General features: G+C 34.8%; 1 protein-coding gene across 1 annotated transcript in view; it reads right to left on the bottom strand.

The window, feature by feature from the left end:
- Positions 1–1,810: 1,810 nt before the first annotated feature.
- Positions 1,811–20,824, bottom strand: part of LOC150094295 (ralBP1-associated Eps domain-containing protein 2-like) — a 275,338-nt gene continuing 256,324 nt past the window's right edge. The window contains exon 17 of the mRNA XM_090412058.1: positions 1,811–5,364. Coding sequence (XP_090268184.1) covers positions 5,193–5,364 — 172 coding nt within the window. The 3' untranslated portion in view covers positions 1,811–5,192. The remainder of the gene's footprint in view (positions 5,365–20,824) is intronic.

Genomic DNA, 20,824 nt, shown 5'->3' with positions numbered 1-20,824 from the left:
ATGGAAATTGAATGCCAATAAATTATTATAAGATAGGCAATTCAAAAATCCAGCAATTGATAATCCGGTTCGTTCAGATCTCCGGCATGGATTTCGGAGTGCGCATTTTCAAATTTATTGCGTTGCCGCACCACTGTTTTCTGTTTATGTTTTGATGGCACTGTAGTCGATAAGCATTGCAATAACCTGCTTATTCCTTCTCATTTTATCATTTATTTGCTGCTGAATAGCCCCATTATGGATTCAGCAAAGAAAAGAGGCGGCATAAAACGTAAACATCGTGTGTTGTCGATCGTAGAGAGAATGGAAGTGCTAAAAAAACTTGATAGCAGCATGTCTGTGTGAACCATTTGTGAAATATACAACATTGGCTCTTCAACAGTGTATGATATTAAAAAACAGAAAAAAAAAACCTGTTAAAGTTCTTTTCTGACAGTGTATCAAAAAGGCAAATGTTTGTAAGGAAGTCAATGATGGAGGGAAAAAGTTTGGAACTAGACAAAGTTATCATACCCTGGTTTAATTTTTGTGTAAGTGAAGGCGTGGAAATTTCTGGTGATTTATTAAAGGAACAAGCCAAAATGTTTCATGAAGAGCTGGGACTGCAACACAAGTGTGAATATTCAGAAGGTTGGCTGCATCGTTTCAAGTCACAACATGGCTTACAGTTTCGTGCAGTGTGTGGGGAAAAACGTTCAGCAGACAAAGATGCAGCTAGTGCATATGTGGATGAATTTGCAAAGTTAGTTAGTGATGAACATTTAAGTCCTGAACAAGTGTATAATGCTGATGAGATTTCCTTGTTTTGGAGATGTACACCAAAAAGAACAACTGAGGATGCAGAATCGGCATCAGGGTTTAAAGCTTCGAAGAATCGCATCACGGTAATGTGCCGCTCTAATGCTGCGGGTACCTATAGATGTAAGTTGTTTGTTATCGAAAAAAGTTTACATCCGAGGGCCTTCAAGAGTATGACACAGTTTCCTGTCCATTACCGTGCCAACAAGAAGGGGTGGGTTACCACTGATTTTACATTGGATTGGTTTCAAAACTGTTTTGTTCCTGAGGCTAGGGCTCACTGTAACTCGGTTGGATTCCCTAATTGTAAGATACTTCTTATTTTAGACAATTGTTTGGCACATCCAAAAGCCGATCTTCTAGTGAAAGATAATGTTTTTGTTGTCTACCTCCCACCCAACTGCACATCACTAATTCAACCACAGGACAATGTGGTTGAATTAGTGATGTGCAGTTCTAACGAAGTTAGAACTGCACATCATTAGTGATTTGTGAACAATTAGTGACGTCTCATTCTAACGAAGACACTGAAAATAATATTGCAGGGTTTAGGGTTCCCAAAGAAAAGCAGCTTATATAGGAACTTCTTGCTTATGTTAAAGATGTAACTAATCCTGATGCCAAGGAGCTTTCATCAAGGATAAATGAAGATGTTTTAACGGAATGGATGAATGTCGATGATTATGTGCCTACAGTTCATCATTACACTGATTCTGAAATTGTAGATATGGTTAAAAGTCTGGAGAAAAATGCCTCTACAGGTAGTGATGAAGATGAAAGCAGTGATGAAAATGAGGGAGATGTGAGAGAAAGAATCTCTATTGACAGGTTAATTATGTTGACAACTGAACTGCTGGCTGGACTAGAGCAACAAAGTTTTGTAAGTGAACAAGAAATCATGAATGTTTACTTGCTCCAAGATAAACTTATTAGAGAAAGACCCAAATATATGAAGCATCAGACACTGCACGATATATTCAAGAAAATAGCTAGGAAGCAGTGGTGTCCACACTTGATAATCCACTACCATTAACTTCAAGTCAACCAGATGTGCTGTCACCACCATCAATGTTTTATTAATTAAAATTCTGAGTAACTATTTTAATCAGTTGAACTAAAATTCTGCAGAACAGTTATATTTAGTTGGTGAACATTAAAATTTTATAAGCTTTTCATTTAGCATTTAATTTTCTTTCTTTAAAGAACTGTACAGGTAGTCTTTTCTGTTAAAAATATACAGCATATATAACCATCCGAAATCCGGCACCCTTCAGGTCCAGAAGTTGCCGGATTTTTGAATACCTACCTGCATTTTTAAATTCTTATTAACCATTTAGTGTATTTTTTCTTATGCAGGTTACATTTCAACATAAAATTTTGCAGAATATAGTAACATTTATGTAAGTCAGTCACTGCTTGCAGATCACAAGGTAAGCATTGAAAACATTCCAGATCTCACACATGCATACATTTTGCAATCAATCATATATATAATTAACAAAAAAGCTATGCCTTCCATATTTTGAGTAATTGTTTTTTTTATAAAAGAAAAAAATCTGATCCCTATTATAAAAGAAACAATTATTTTCAGCGGCATTATTTTTATGATAATCCCACTAACAAAGGGTTATTAAATATAACATATTAGTATGCCATACATTACATGCTATGCTTAATAGCGTGGTAATAAAGATTAGATGATCTGGGAATTCTGCTCTAGAGACCAAACATCTACATTTTCAAGCAAATTTTTAAGCCTCCCATTACATAACAAGACAGCATTATCCATTCCCCAAACTAGATTTCTATTGAGTTTTTCTTTTGAAATAAACTATTAGCTACAGATGCAAGATCAATAAAACTGGTTTTACACACACACATTTCACTTATTTATTTGCATAAAAGATATGAGAGCTCACCTTTCTGATAAAAGAAAAATTCTAATGACAGTAAAGTTTGCTTTACTGAAGAATTTTAAAATCCTTGAAAAGGTGAAGAGATTTAAAAAAAAAAAAAAAAAAAAAAAATGGAAATTTTAAACTTGGACAGATTTTGATAACAGATTAGTGGGCTGGAAAGGAGATTGGCTATGCGACATAGCAACTTATAAAAAACAGTATCCTGTAAGAAGCAAGTCACTAATGGTGTACCTCAGGGATTTATTTCAGGATGATTATTGTTAAACTTATATGTTGATAACACCAGAAGAAGTTTAAATAGGGATATACAGTTGTTTTTGCAAATCATATAAATCTGAGGAGATATGTGGAGAAAACTAATACTAACTCTCTAGGAAGATACGAATAGACAATAGCTTAACCATGTCGCCGTCAATATGGATAAAATATATCACTCCTCTACACTTTGGATCCATCATATATTTCAATGTAATATCAATAGTATTACAATTTTAATATGCACTTCACATCCATGGTAACCTGGACATATATATATATATATATATATATACGTCTTGGCCGGTTGGGTGATTAATGGACTGCCAATTGAAATTCTGGAAGTATAAGATTGTGAAACATGGAAGGCAAGGGTAGGATAATATGAACTCAAATGGCAGAATGTAATGGAGAAAGAGGAGACAAAGGATCTAAGAGTGATGACAGACAAGGACCTGAGATTTAGGAACCACATTGTGAAAACAGCACAATGATAAAGATTTCACTGTTAGAAATAAAGAGGTTACAATTCTCCTCCATAAGTTCATAATCAGGTCACAAATGGACTAATGCTAATGAAAAACATATTCCATCACCTGTTTTGTGAGGAGATGAAATTTTTGAATGGTCCAGAGTAGAGTACCAAGACTGTGTCAGGATTCTGAATTTAGATGCAATGGCAGATTGAGAGAATGCTGTCTACAGAGTTTGAATAGATGGAAGAATAACACGACACATAATTTGGTGAGGAGTTTGTAGTAAGTACATCATTCCTTGAAGACGGATAGGAGAGAGGGGCTCAGCAAAAGAGGACAAGATTTATTTATTTTCCTGGAGAGCTGTGTGTAGAATGCATTGTCTTAGAAGGAGCAAGTTGCAATTTAAGAACATAGAGCACTGTTTTGATACTAGGACTTCCCATGATGAATCCTTTGACTTATGGAGGTTTGATGATGTTAAATTGTTAAAAATTATTAATGATTTATTTTTTATGGGTAAGCCAGACACTTAATTATCAATTCTTATAATGGCAGACATGGAAGTGTATTCAAAAACTGAAAATAAACAACAACAACAACATTTGTCAGTGTGCAGGTTAAAAATAATTAATTTTAGTTTAATTTCTAAATAATTTTTCCTTTGAAAGTTTATGGTGATGATATTTGGAAGGAGTAAAAATATCTGGTCATTAGAAAATATTTGATAAAGTTCTATTTTTAAATAGAACTAATACTAAAGAAATGTAAGAAATTATATTTCTTTAGTATTTCTGATAAAATTCCTTTTAGATTAACTGCATTCACTATTGAACTAAGATTTAGTCAATAAGTAAAACGGCAAAATCAACATGCTGAAAAAGAGTATCCATGTATTCATGTAATTATGAACAAATATGAGTGGCAAAAATCATGCAATGCACAAAAGGAGTGGGGCAGGTGGAAGTAAAACTAACTTGCAGTTTTAATCTTGATATGGCAGTTTTTAAGTAATTCAATTCTCCTAAAGTTCTTAGTTTTAAAATCACTGAACACGATCATAAGATAAACCAATTTATATATAAGATTTGGCACAACCTCATTTTTTGAAACTAGTAAACAGCTTAACATTCATAAATTCAATGCTTTGTAAATTTCCGTATGTGCTCCATATTATGATGATTAAAAAAAAAAAAGCTACAGCACTAAATGCAAATCATGGAACAGTTGTAATAGCTATATAGTCTCTTAAAGTCTAAAATTAAATATATATATAATTTACAATATTTCTATCTAAGAATGTACAATTTTGATTGCACTAAAAGCAGTCTACAGCTAATCACTGTAAGACAAAAATTAATTGAATTACATGTAAAAAAAGGCTAACATTTCCAGTTCTTGCCTCTATAGAAATATTTACAGCAAACAGAAAAATGAGTCTTTTGATAGTGTGAAATTATGCATAATTTCCTTAAATGGATAAAAAAATTTTTTTTTAGAAATTTCATGGAACATATTTTGGACTCAAGTTTTCCCTCTATTCACATTTAAAGATAATATTTTAATGACCATTTCTTGCACAAGATAAGCTATAGGAGTGCATTTTAAATTATTAAACTGAAGTATGTTTTGGAAATTGTTCCAGATGCTGGTAATCATAATGTAAAACAAGACTGACAAAGATAAGAATTCAAAAGCTGGCAATATAAATGACTTGTCAGGGCAACTGGAATATCAAAATGATTCAAGTACACAATGGCTTCATATGTTCAAGTTGGATTTCTAAGGCAATCCTTTCTTCCATAATTTCTGAAAGCTCCTGATTCAGTTCATTGTGAAGTAATGACAACATCATATGACGCTTTCGTAGTGTCTCAATTAATGAATGTAGTTCTTTTTTATCTCTTGGAACAGTGCTGAAAGAATTTAAATAAAAAATAAAATTACATCATAATTCTGTAATATATTCCTTCTTACAATAAAAGCATACCATATTTACTCGAATATAACTCTCACTTTTAAACTAAAAGTGAGAGTTATATTCCAAAATTAATTGTGGTGCAAGATATATGTGGGGATTTTCGGAAACTAAAGTGTTTCAGGCAACTAAATTAACCTTTATAATTAAATACTCAGTTTTCATTATAATTTATAATTGCTCCCATTATTTATAAAATGAATGCATTTAAATTTTAATTATCAAAGTTATTTATGTGATTGGTCGCTCACCTTCATCATGCGATATATTTGAATCTTCAGTGACAATACTTCTGTAATTAACTTAAAATAGTTTCATTCTTGCTTGTCCTTTTATCATTTTGGAATTGTGAGATCTTTGAGTTTATCAAAACTTTGAGTTTAAAACATCACTGTAACTTGAATGCTTCTCCATATTTCAAGCAAAAATTACCAGTAATTTACAAGACTTGAGATATGTAATGAAAAATCCTTCACGAATGACTAATGAGAAGTGAAAGCAGAGTGCAAAAAAGGACAGCAATGGTAGGCTGGTAGAGAGAGCACAGCTATGAAGACGTGCATATGATTGGTGCAGTATTAACAAAAGATTGCATGACTCAATGATAAATGAAATATTTTGTTGAGTTGAAATGCTGATTCTCTTCAACTGAATTCCAAAATATCTGAAACTGCCATAACAACATTCACTATATGAGCTGCTCACTTGCCAAATCGATTAACTCCATAAAACAAAAAGTGGAGAAAAGTGATAAAATAATATACATTGTTTTTTAAAATTCCTTTTAAAATATAAATTCAAATAAACATTGCAGAATGTATTATTGCAGATGTAGCTTTTATCTAACGACATATAAAATGTATAAGATAGAATATCCTTGGAGTAATCGTAATTATTATTACAATTTTTGCATGACTAAGGCATTTAATCGATTTGGCAAGTGAAAATAGTAATAACATCAAATTCAGTCTTCAAATTATTTTTTATTACAGAAAAATTTCATTATCATACATTTTTTATTAAAGATTTTTTGCAAAAATGAATAATAACTGTTCTGTTATTGTTACAATTATTATTATTAGTTTGTTTAAATTGATTCATCAGCAACATAAATGATGTCTTCTTCATCAGCTGTATTTGAGGTCCCGTCATGTCGATTTGTTCTTAAGTTTTTATAACAATCATGTTTAATAGGAGGAATGAATTTCAACAGGTCCATCATATCTTTCCTCTTGTCACAGTTCTACCTGTAGGATATAACAAAGGCTGTTCTACATTTTTCAGACCTAGTGGTCTACCTGCTACAGATTTTCTTATATTAATGGCATGAAATTCTGCATCTTCAGTTAAAGTCATATTTGAATTGTATGACGTGGGGTTTCGACCTTTCTAATTTTATCCATTGCATTTTAAGCCAATTTACTGGTAACCCTGTAACTGTTACTTTTCTGTTAATGATAGAATTTTTTAAAGGATTTGTTAAGAAAAAATCCTGATGAGCCATTTGAACCACATTAAATGGTGCTTTCTTTTCCAAACCTTTTATTCTTCTATGCTTTTGGACATTTTGACCCCATTTATCAGGATTACAACTTCTTTTCCGTCCAATCGAATTATTTGTTGTAATGTTTTCACTGCTACAATCGGATGACGAATCCAAAGAAATACATAAATGTTTTCTTGATCCGAGCTTTCTGCTAATAAATCGTATTGAAGAACCATCAGATTCATAATTTTCCCACATCCAAATAATTATTATTAGTCTCATCCATCTTGATATTATAACGGTATAATTTTTCTATTTTCTAAAAAGAACTGACACTAAAATTCACAAGTACTTACTTCTGCAGATGTAACTGATTAATTATTTTACACAAAGGTGGATCAAGAGCTTGATCCATCTTTGCTGCAAGTTGCCTGGTGTTGTACTACCTTACTCCAGTCCTGAAGATACTTTCAGGCACAAACTTTGTTTGCTCACACTTGGATAAAGGATTAAACTAAATTTATTATAGTCTACCCAAGTGAAAAATAAACTTTCAAACATCTTTCTCTAAATCCAGAGTAATTTAATAATAAGGTGGCACACCGTTTGGCAACTCCTATAGGTAAGGATGACCTCGCTTCTGCCTTAGTATCTACACTCTGAGCCTGGCTGCCACTGACGAGACCTCAATAAAGGTCGAAACCGGTATGGGTAGTGGCCCTTCCCTTAATGCATAACAGTATACATGTCCGCAAGGAGATGTGCTGTGCATTATGGGAGATACTGAGACAAGGAGCTGAGAGCTCGATCCGCCTTTGCTGCGAGTTGCCCAGTGTTGTACTTCCTTACTCTAGTCCTGAAGATATTTTCAGGTGCAAACTTTGTTTGCTCACACTTGGATAAAGGATTAAACTAAATTTATTATAGTCTAACCAAGTGAAAAATAAACTTTCAAACAAGCAATACTTAGTCTTTATTTGAGTTGTAAGTCAGCAGTTAGAATTGGAAAGATGGAAGTACAGGAAGATGGTTTAATGTTAAATCTGGTGTGAGACAAGGATGTATATTATCCCCTCTGTTATTCATTATCTATATGGATCACATTATGAAGGAAAGTGGTATTAAACATGATATCAAAATTGGAAATGTTAATGTCAGCTCTTTGCTTTATGTGGATGATGTTATACTTCTAAATAAATGTGCTACAAATCTGCAAGATTCCCTGACTAAAGTGAATAACTGTTGTAACAGATATGATCTGAAGGTCGGTATTAAAAAGACAAAGACAATGAAAATAGGCAGAAATATTGAAATATCAACTGCATTGTGAATGGAGAACCTAAAAAACAAGTATAACATTTCAGCTACTTAGGCACGATTTTTAGTGAAGATGGTAAATTAAATATGGAAATAATCAACAACGCTGGTATGGTAGGAAGTCAATTGAATAAATTTATATCAAATAAGAGAGAAATTAGTCAAAACACTAAATTAGCTGTATACAAGACAGTGTTCAAACCAATTTTAACTTATGGATCTGAGAGTCCTGAGTAAGATTAGGGGCATGAACAGATGGCAATATCAATGGCAATATCATATTAAAAATGATGATATTAGGAAAGAACTTAACATTGTCAGCATTCAGGAATGCGTTAGCAGAGCTAATCTCAGGTGGTATGGTCACATAAATAGAATTGGAGAGGAAAGATTACCAAAACAAGTGTTCTCTGCCAGGTTGGCAGGAAAAAGACTCAGAGGAAGACCAAGATATAGATGGATTGATATGGTAAAAAGTGCCTTAGAAGGTAGAAATATAAGATCTGATACGAGTCTTGACAGGTAACAGACTGATTTGAAGGAGAATTGTAGATAAGAAGTTAGTAATGATGTAAATTTTTCATGTAGTACTACTATCATATCCTGTACACCTCCCTTGAGGATACATGTCAGGAATTTGATGATGATGAGATTGGCATATGGAAATATGTAACAGAATTCATAGCAAAATATTTATGGAGATACAAACACACGTGCTGAAGTAATTACTTCACTTTTAATTAAGAAAATAATCCTCGACATTTTGACCTCTATATGGAGATCATCACTGGCAAAATATACCTATGTACAGAACACAAACTGTATTACACTACACAAAAGTAAGATAAATCTAAATGTTTTGTTAATCACTTATCCTAGCCTGACCTCTGGTAAAAAAAAAATATATATATATATAATTAAAAAAATAATAATAATAAAAATAGACAAAATATACACAAAAATATAAATTAATAAAATATTTTTTTTACGTATACCAGAACTACATGAAACACATCTCTAAAGTCCTCTTATATTATGGTTTCTTATGTTGAGGATGCCATATAGATTGCAGATGGATCCTCCAGATTCTTGGAATTATTAATACATCATTTTTGTTAAGATTCAGATGAGGTTTCAGCATCATAGAGGCTTCTTGAACTTTCTTTCAAACTAGGTTTTGGTGCAGTGTAGGGACTTAGTGCCTTTTCAGTTGATTCTGTGACATGTTTGAAGTCCATGGTCTGACAGGCCTGTATTACCACAGTGGAGTAATTTAATGTGGTGTTTATATTGATCTTTTCTTACGTGATTGTGCATCCTGTTTCCCCAAGGTAGGGAAGGAGATACTTCTTAATTTTTCAGGTGGTTTGAAAGTTTGCCTTAATGTTGTATTTATTTTTTTTTTTTTTTTTTTTTTTATATTCCCCTAATGTATGGTATGGCATTTTGGCTACAACAACAACAACAACAACAAAACAGTTCACAAGATCCTCCACAATAATACCATTAAAATGGTATTATTGTGAAGAATCTTGTGAACTATTTTTTTTTTTTTTTTTTTTTTTTTTTTTTTGTTATAGCCTTTTTTTTATAAATGTTTGGCTAATAATTTCATATTCTTTGTTCCACACCAACTCACTGGACCAAATTGTTAGAGCTCTATGTTTGAGGGTGCTCATGACCTAGTTTTTGTGTTGGATGGTGGCATGAAATTTTATGTCTGTATTGGCCTGTGTGTGTAAGTTTGTGATAGACCTGAATAAGAGAAGAAATTGATGGAAGACGTGACCAGTGTGTCTAGAAAAGGAAGAGTTATTGTTTTCAATTTGATAGTAAATTGGATAAGTTTGTGCTGTTTATTTAGGTGGCTCAGGAATGTAATGGGGGGGGGGGGGAGTGGTAGTCCATGACCATACCTTCTTTTTGCAGGCAGAATTTATTTTGACACAGGAAATATCCAAGACAAAGTATGTGGGCAAAGAGGGATATGACATTGAGTAGAAATATGTTCTGTATGAGATGAACAGTATCAGTAATGAGCTGCTGTTGTGGTCTGATACCAATTGGTTCATTTTTTCAAGATATGTTGTCCAATCAAGAACGATGGTGGCATTGTCTTTATCCACCTTATTAATAATGATATCATGGTTATTTTTTTATTTTTTTTAGAGATTTAATGGCTAATTTTTCTGTTTTGGTTAAGTTGCAACTTAGCTGTTTATTAGAATTTAGCATGTTAGATGTTTCCATCCATATTTTAATGGCTATATTGGAATCCGACGACAACACATATCAATTGTTTAACTATAGTCCTACAACCTGCATTAAAAAAAAAAAACAACACAGAATTAATCAAGTCAGTGATCACATTGCCAGAGGAAACAATTAAAAAGCTATTACCGGATTATGCTCACACTCCCAGAATTTATGACCTGCCTAAAATATACAGAACAAACATACCACTATGACTGATAGTTGAAGGAATCGACAACCCCAATTATCACTTAGCCAAAAAACTAACAGCAGCTACTAAACTAGTAGAAACAGGGCCCACCATCTCAATAAGAAAAAATGAACATAAATGCCACATTAAATTCCTCCACTATGGTAAAACATGCTTGTCAGACCATGCACTTCAAACATGTCAGAGAATCAACTGGAAAGGCACCTGTGAGATGCTGAAACATATCTTCTTAACAACATCAACCTTAAGGATGATGGATTAATAACTCCAAGAATCTGGAGGAACCACTGCAATCTACATAGCACCCCAATACAAGAAAACCATAATATAAAGAGGACTTAGAGATGTGTAGTTCCCATATGTGCAAGAAAAAAAAAAGAAAAGAAAATTATTTTATTTTGTTAATTTATATTTTTGTATATATTTTATCTATTATTATTTTTTTTCCCACCAGAGGTCAGGCTAGAATAAATGATTAACAAAGTATTCAGTTTATCTTACTTTTGTGTAGTGTAATGTAGCGTGTATTCTGCACATTTCAACCTCTGTATAGAGGTTGAACCATCAAGGTTATTTTCTTAATTATAAGTAAAGTAATTACTCCAACACGTGTTTGTATCTCCATAAATTCTTCACTATGAATACTGACCACCGAGTATTCCATATGTAACAGAAAGCACATGAAGATCCGATCTTGGATTTGCTGTTCATGCATGATGTATTACTGTAAATATAGTATTCAAATGTGCCTTCAATTTGTGAAAGTGACCAGGAGATATTCTTCTGTAGTGGTCAGCCATAAAGAACTTCATAAACATCTGGAGGGAAGCGGAAACCTATTAAATCAAGAACCTCTGTTAATAGTACATTGGTAAACTCAAAACATTAGGAAAACCCCCCACATACATTTGAATTATTTAAATTCAGTACATGCATGTTGTTTTACATGGAAAGAGAGAAAAAAAATACAAACAAACAGATGCATTAGATTCTTTCACCTCTGCTCTACTTTGGCTAATTCCTATGCAGAACATTTCAAAAAAAAAAGAAAAAAAAAGTACTAAATACAACCATACATGGCTATGTATTAATCTGTCTATGCCATAGCTGATAAGACTTGCCATTTGGCCTCATAGTCCCAATAGAGTATAATATTCATTTTTAATGCATTTAAACAGCAAACATCTAAAATCTGCTTCATGATAGAAAAAGCATCAAATAACTGTCTTCCCTATCTAGGCACATTAGTCACATGTCCTTCAAAATGGTTCATTATCTTTTCGATTTATAGAAAGTCTTGTACGAATTAATACATAGCCTTGATACTGCATGGAGGGAAAAAAGGACAGAAACAGTCGAAATCCTGGATTTCAAGCACTCAAGTCAGGAAGCATGGTCCCTCTTACAGAAGAAAGGAGGGAATCCCCCCCCATGTTTTAATGCATCTGTAACTCTAAATGCAGCAGCTTCACATATGGTAAATCTATCGAGAGCACCAAAAATATAGATCATACTATCCAGGTCAAGCGTGAACTCAGAACTCTTAAATCTGTGAATGAGCTGATATACGAATAGTCCTGCCCCTTTTCTGTGGAGGACATCTCATCTGCTTTGAAGAATGTAAAGGTGGGAAAAGCCACAGGCTTTGATGGTATCCATCTGGAATTCTTAGAGCACTTTGGAAAGTATGCTAAAAGATGGCTGGCACAATTTTTCACTGACATCCTACAGACCGGAAACATCCCCTGATCATGCAAACGAACTGAAATAATTGCCATTCTAAAGCCTGGGAAAACAAACGACCTCCCACGAAAATTATTGACCCATTGCTTTGCTAGGTGCAAGGTACAAATTACTCAAGCAGCTCCTACATAATAGCATTAGCCCAAAATTACTCAAAAGGAATCCCATGAACATGGCTTTTGACCTAAATGGAGCTGCTTGGACCAAGTGCTCTCTCTCTCTTACTTCATACATAGAGATGGGTTTCCAGTGGCAGGAAAAAACATTTGTGGTGTTCATCCACTTCACTGCTGTGTATGACGCCGTCTGAAGGCAAGGACTAATCTGTAAACTACTTTGTGAAATTCCCTGCAAGATCACTACTCGCCTTATAGAAAACATGCTTACCAACAGAAAGGGCAAATGATAAGGTGCCAAGATTCCCGAGTTATCATGGGAAATTCTAACAGCAAGCAAAGGAAGCTAAATAATGGCCTGCCACAAGGCTCAGCTAGCTCCACTATTATTCTCCTTATATGTGGCTGATATGCCTAATACATGCTCCAAAATGTTTGGGTATGCTGATGATCGGGCTATAGCAACTAGACATTTTTTCTATCAAAACGACAGAAAAAATCCTAACTACTGATGTGAACTCCCTTGTAAAATATTTTTGCCAATGGAGACTCAAGCCTAGTGTCACCAAAACAGAAATCTCATGCTTCCACCTTAACAACAAATTGGCGAATAGACCTTTAGAAGTCTATCTTGAAGATAACCTTCTTCCATATAAGCAGCACCGTAAGTACCTTGGAGTCATCCTTGACAGGATGTTATCATACAAAACTCACCTAATCTAAAACAGCTGGAAAACTGAAAATGTGAAATAATAGACAAAACCTCTGCAGCACCTCTTTGGGTGCTACAGCTACCGTATTGAGGTGCTCAGCCCTTGGCCTTGTCTACTCTCCTGCTGCAGAATATTCTGCTCCTGTTTGGATGAATAGTGCCCATGTGAAATTTGTAGATGCACAACTGAATAACACCATGTGCCTGATCTCAGGTATGATTAAATCAATTCCTATTTATTGGCTCCCAATTCTGAGCCATATTGCCATCAAACCTATGCAGATCAAAGGCACTTCATCAAGAATACAAGAAGATTATGTCCAAACAACAGTTTCCTATTCACTATGACCTTGAATATCAACAGACTTCGTTCTAGAAATCCTCCACTAAGAACTACAGAGGTGCTTCTGGCAAACAACTTCTATATGAATGATGCCCGGTCAGCAAGGTGGTTTGAAGAATCACCAACAAAGTGCTCCACTATGCCATGTATCATGGAGAAATCCCCTGGTTTTGAATTACCACGTAGAATCTGATCATCCCTCAACAGAATCTGAACAGGACACAGTAGATATGCCAATGCTTTTCACAAATTAGACTATGTAATTCCTCCAAATGATTGCGGAGCTAAGATGCAATCTGTGTGACATCTTATACAAGACTGCCCCTTAAGAGCCCACAAAGGAAATTTTAGTGACTTCCTGTTTGCAACCAGAGAATCAATCGATTTTATTTGTAATTTACGTCAACTTGTAATTTTTTTTGTTTGTCATAAATTTTATGCTCTGTGATGGGTAATATTTCATATGCTAAAAAAATAAATATAGAAAGCCAACACAAACACACTGGGAGATACAATCACACAATCACAACAGTCTCATTCAGCACAACAATGAGGTATTCTTAAAACACTAACTCAGAGCACTTATTTGTTCTAACAATACATCTTGCCACAAAACATAACTATCTTGATCACACATTTTTAGCCAATTGCTACAAACCTTATGAAACATAAAATACAGAGATCACTCAGTTATCTGACCTTCAACTATCTCACACTACTGAATATGTTAGTGTGTAAACTGCTTTCTAGTACTGCACCTTCAATTATCTGATTGGCAAATTAATTTCCTGCAGCAGTCAGATAATTGAGGGTTTAACGTACTCCTCTCCATAAACACAAGACCAAAGTACAGCTATTTCTATCTCCTATATCTGGAATCCATCTGAAAAGATAGCTAAATATAACTCCATACCATGATCAGTAGACAACAAACTCCATCCACCATCTCATTCAGGAGTGGAGGAAGTGTTCTGTGCCTGTAAGTTAGCCTCTTATAGACAGATAGGCTAAAATCCACCAGGAGAATACAATGTATTTATTACCATCATTAATGTCAGCAGTGGCAGACTGTGATGAACACCCCCTTCACACAGGATTAGATGAGTGTTATACAGAAATTATCACAAGTCAGAGAATATTTTTATCAGTAGCAGCAATAATGAAACACTCCCCAAGCCTCAACCAGTATAGCTGTTCTTTTACCTAAATTTGAGAGACAGGCATTTTAAGATCAGCTCCAAACTTCTTCGTATCCAATATTAGAGGGTGCCTAAGTTACAACTTTAGTTCTTTTGTCTATTACAATTTGAATTGTTTCCACTGTTAGCTGTTATTGCCTCTGTATTGGGACAACATTATGCTCTGAAAATGTGGTTTGAAATTCAGTGAATATTGCTACTATTTCTTAAATACTCAGATATTTCATGAGCTGTTCAATATCCCAAGTCTGTCTACATAATTAAGACATTGAGAGCTAAGAACCAAAATTGGACTGACAACAGCAGTATTCTGCAAGGATGAGCACAGGTTTAAAGGAAAACTATGTTTTAGTGATTTATGTGTTACAACATTACAAATTCTGTCCCTGAAAGGCTATAAACATATTATACATTTTGTACCGTGGAAGACTAAGAGATAATCTGGTTCCCTTGCTGAAGATGTCAAGCATAGTTCTTTTTCAAGCCACTTCAGGCCTACAATAAGCAGAGACCACTACTCTGCTTATTGTAGGCAGAGTAGTGGTCTCTTTTCATTGCTTACTGAACCTGAGCAATGAAATTGTCAACTATTTCAGCACATTCACAAACATCTATCGTAGGGAGTTTGACCCATTATCCACTTAGAGAATGGGACCACGTGTGTGTGTACCTATATATTCTAAAAATCCAACCCCAAAAAAGAAAAGGAAAAACATATTAATAATTCACACACACACACACACAAAGTTTCCATATCCGCTTAATGACCATTTGCAGCTTCGACAGCAACTGAAATTCAATATTTTGCATTCTCTGACATGAAATATCAGTTCTAATGAATGCACAAAAGCCTCCTTTTGTGGCTAAAGTAACAAATGTAGTTTAGACAGTTGAAGTTCTGTTAGGAATAAGGTTGGTTTCGGTAACTATAGGTGGTGCGTATTGTTTCAGTTGCTGTCGAAGCTGCAAATGGTCATGAAGTGGATATGGAAATTTTTTTTTGTGTGTGTGAGAATTAATCTGAAGTTCCCTTTTCTTTTTTGGGGTTGGATTTTTATTTTTTGTAACTGCTTTTTTTTGTAATATTTCTAAGGCATTTAACTGTATCTAGCACAGAGGTCTGCTCAGAACCATAATCCTATGGACTGCCTTCAAACTTTCGCAACTGCGTTGCCAGCTTTCTCTCAGGGGGCATACTATATGTTATGGGAAACGGTTACCTTTCCTCAGATTGCTACACGAATGCAGGAGTACCCCAGGATCTGTACTTTCACACATTCGCTTCCTACTTTACATAAATGACCTACTCTCAGTAATTTCAAATCCTATCCATAGCTATGCAGATAACATTATGCTCTGCTCTTCTATTTCACAAACCTTGTTATGCCCAATCATTAGAAGCTCAAGATCCTCAATGAGATTAAAATAACCTTGTGAATTTCAACATTACTAAAACACAATGCTACAAAATTTCCCACAAGAAAGATCTCATGTCACATTCTCTTATATTTGATAATACTCACATATCATAACATGATCAGATTTCTCTTCTTGGACTGACCTCCAGTCTTTCCTAGAACAAATACATTTCAGCGATGCAACTGCTAACATTGCATAAATACCAAATCTACCCAAACATGAAATATTGTTCACACGTTTAGAATGGTGTACCCAAAGCTTCATTAGCATTGCATGATGCTATTCAGAAGAAAATGATCAGATTAATCAATGATATCCTCTCTTTCACATTTCAGTTTCAGCCTTATGCTTCCTCTTCCATAGGTATTCATGACAATGTGCTGCAGAATTTGTCATTTTCATTCTTCTGCTTTCTTCAAAAATGTAAGAACGAGAGCAGCTGCTATTCAACATCCATTTAACACCTACATTCGAACTTACTGAACCAACTTCTCTTCTTCCTCTTACATTCCATCTAACCTTGCCCTCCAGACCAGGGTACCTCACTCTGTCTTTTCCAAGGTCTACAATTTTCATGTATTCAAAAAGCATGTCAACAATTTTTTTTTTAATTCTTATCCTCTTGCTCATACTCAGCAATGATGTATCATGTGCTATAAAAAAATAAATAAATATAATAAAAATAAAATAAAATTTGCAAATGCCTTTTATTGCAAAATGGAGCATGCCAGGCCATTTAAGCTGTTGAAGGGTTATTATCATACTCACACTGAGGATATTTTTCATATGATAGAATATGGGAAAGGAATGAGGATAAAAGGCCTTCCCTGGAAGTTGCAAAAGGAGGTGGTGAGTAAAAGGCTAAGAAGTCTTTTTTTTTTTTTTTTTGCATGGAGAGTGGTAAGAGCACAGAATTCATTGCCTGAGAGGAAGGGTGGTGAACATGCAAACTGTGGATGATTTTAAGGAATGGTATGATAGACTTTGTGTTCATTAATGTTGACCTCCTGCGATGAGTCTTGCGACTTCAATTGGGGGGGGGGGTGTCAGGAAAATAATAATACCTCTCACTTTAGAACATATGTCCAAGTAATACCTATATTCCTTGAGAATTATATTTGCTTCCTCACTGAACAATAATTTCTCCAAGAACCTAATACACTCCTATTTAAGTCTAATCTATTTTGCATGTACAAATCCAAATGATGCATGTACTCCATACATCAACATACTATACAACATTTCTCCAGCAAAGTCAACCTACTGAATCATTAGCAATGATCTCTCTCTCCATTTTAGTTCATTTATGTTATATGTTGACAACAGGCTCAAATCTTGACTGTTGTATTCTTCTTGTTTAAATTATACAACTCTTGCTTTTCAAACTGTCTTGTGCTGACTAATGCAATCATTGTTCTTTAAGAGATACTTGTGCCATTAGTTTTCTTTATAAAAGGAAGGATGTAATATTATGTCCTTATTTCATTGTGGTTTCACACAAAAACACAAGGAAATAAGCACATAATATTTATTTAAAGTCATATATTTCAGCCTGAATATTACAGGCCATTATCAGTGGCACAGATACTTAATTACAAGGTAGATCATAAACAATGGATTGATTTGAAACAGTGAGCACTGCATGGTGTTATAAAACAATGCAAAGGTATAACTGAGGAAGCATTGTATTATTATTATTCATTAACTGCATTAAAAAAACTCTAAATGATTTGTAATTAGAATAAGACTCTCCCATATCTTAGATATTGCAAGGCAGTCGTTTCAATTTAAGTCCGAACTATGAAGGCCTTAGCCCTTTCGTTAAGAGTTCAAACTTATATTGACATACATGAAGGAAGTATGTTTCAGACCATAGGATATTGTGGTCCATATCTATTCTGCACTGTGCCAAGCCAGATTTCTAAGATTTCCTGTTGCCGATGCAAATGGTGTTCTTGTATTCATTTTTCTGCTGAGTGTCCAGATTTTGTCCAAAGCAAGATTGACGACAGTCACCAGGAACATGGTAGATACTAGGAAGAGCCAGAGGAGAGTGTTTATCTTTGGAAGATGGAAACCACAATGATAATTTGTTGATAAGAAGAAAAGTAGCAATTAAATTGTATTTCTTAAGAATTCTGGAAATTGTTCTGAGATGCTAGAAATGTACAGGATTGCATCTCAACATACTGTTTCCTTGTTATTTGATAGGAATCAAAAAGATGTCGTGTGGTCCTTTCTGAGAAGCCATTGATTTTCATAGGAGGTAACTAAATCAGGAGAAAGAGTAGAATTACTAACACTTTGCAAGAGTATATCATTCAGGTGGAGATATTGCAGTAATGAGAGAGAGAGAGAGAGAGACAAAGGAAAGATATGGAAACTGAGGTAAATGAACTGGAAATGCATAGCATATTACAGAACCTGTGAATATGGCTATGGGATTAGATGGTATATCAGCTAGAGTGTTATGGGAAGGTGCTAGTGAATTGGCAGTGCCTTTGACCATGTTGTTTAATCTGTCTTGGCTCTGGGTGAGTCCTAAGGGAGTGGAAAGAGGGGGGAAAATAATTCCACTGAATAAAGGAGGCTCCAAGACTGATGCAGCAAACTGCTGACCAATAAGCATATCAAGAGTAGTAGCAAAGATACTGAAGAAGTTGGTAGAGCAAAATACAGGAATGGATAGATAGACAGAAACTGGATACTATATGCAGGCAACATGGTTTTGTGAAGGCTAGGTCATGCCTCAGTAACTTGCTCACATTTTATAATATGACAGCTAAGTTTGGTTTGCGACTCAGCCTATGAGGCTAGTGTTATTATGTCTGTTAATTGGGTCTGTTCTAATGGCTGGTTTGCCTGCTCTGTGGGATGAAAAACTCTGCCACTGCCATATGAGACTGGCTAACTCACCTTCAGTCAGAAAGCCCTGATAAAGGTTCTTTGCATCCTAGACGGGATTCAACAGCTGAGTTAGATAAAGGCAATGAGTTTATCGTGATATTGCTAGGCTTCAGAAAGGCTTTTGACAGGATACCACATGGAACCCTAATCAATAAATTGAAGCAAATTGTGGAAATACTGGTGGTGGTCGGCAATAGATGGCGTTGGTGTAGCTGTGATCAACTGGCAGATTGTGAGTGGTGGAGACAGAGCTGTAGAGCAGATACCCTCCCTTGATGAGCCTTTGGACTCCATGGAGGTGACAAATACTACTACTAATACAACTTTATTCAGGAGTAGAATCCAGCAGAAGGCATGTGACTAGTGGTGTGTCAAAGGGCTCTGTTCTTGGGCCACTACTATTTAATTTGTACATTAATGATATAGGAAAGGATCTGAGAGGAATTATTCAGTTGTTTGATGATGACCCAAAACTGGGTAGAGCAATAATTAACAAACATGATATTAAATTATTATATTTATGGCTATTCTGCCTGCTTCTGTTTAGCAGTGCCCCTGTTTTAATGTCATTGGCTTCTTATTCACGAATTCTTAGGGCATTGTAGACGTATATTTACCAACAAATATATGTAGCATAAAGGAAAAGAAATTTACACATACCTTTCATCGTGAATTCGCGAGTAAAAAGCCAATGACATTAAAACAGGGGCACTCCTAAACAGAAGCAGGCAAAATAGCCATAAATATAATAGTTTTAAGAAGAGTAACATGGGAGTTTCCCAGAAATAATATCCATGATATTAAATTTTTGCAGGATAATTTAGATAGACTGGCAGTCTGGGTAAAGGATAATGGATGTTAGTTTAATGTGGCAAAGTGTAAGGTTATGAATTATGAGGTGAAAAGATTACCAGCCATATACCACATTGATGGAACTGTACTCCAGGAAATTGCTAAGTTCAGATGGCACATAATAGGAAAAGGGCCTAAAGCAGCTCACCAGATTACTTAGTTACTGAAGAATACTTTGATAAGCAGAGACAAGAAAGTTATTATTCCTCTTTATCAAGCCTTGATAAGACCCCCATCTTGACTACTGTGCATAGATCTGGTCATCAGGGCTTTCTTGATGATAAGGAAGAGGTGAGTGACCAAGATGGCAGTAGGTCTATGGAATGAACCTTATGAGAACTGTGGGTTACAGGAACTGGTTGATAGGCAGAAAAGGTATGATGTGATTGAGACACAAATTACTGAAGGGGTTTCACAAAATTAATTCAGAGGAAATTTTTCAGAACAGGTGTGGTGGCAGAACTAGGGGGCCATCTTTGTAAACTGAGCAAGAGTGCAGTTAGCAGAGGTATCAGGAGTAAATTTTTTACTTGGATAGAGTGGTAATTAATGGAATAGGTTACCAGAGCCTGTTGTGAGTGCCATGAATGCTAATCAGTTCAAAACAAAGTATGATAGATACTGTGCAAATGTTGGATAGTGCTTGACATGTTGTTTTGGGCCTAATTGATGAGTCTAAGGATTCCATGAAGTAGCCCATACATAATAATCTAACTCAAAAAATGAAGGCTGATGGTGTATGGATAGTGAAAAAAAAAAAAAAGTATTTAAATGACTAGTTCTGCCACACTTAGATTTAACCGCAACTCTTGAGGTGTATTACATCAAGAAGAACAGCCT

This window comes from Typopeltis vanoorti, chromosome 22 (assembly GCF_054136105.1).
Source record: "Typopeltis vanoorti isolate ZY-2024b chromosome 22, IOZ_Tvanoo_1.0, whole genome shotgun sequence".
NCBI classification, from domain to species: domain Eukaryota; kingdom Metazoa; phylum Arthropoda; class Arachnida; order Uropygi; family Thelyphonidae; genus Typopeltis; species Typopeltis vanoorti.
Note: the sequence above shows the minus strand (reverse complement) of the source record. Positions and strands in the feature narration are given on the sequence as shown.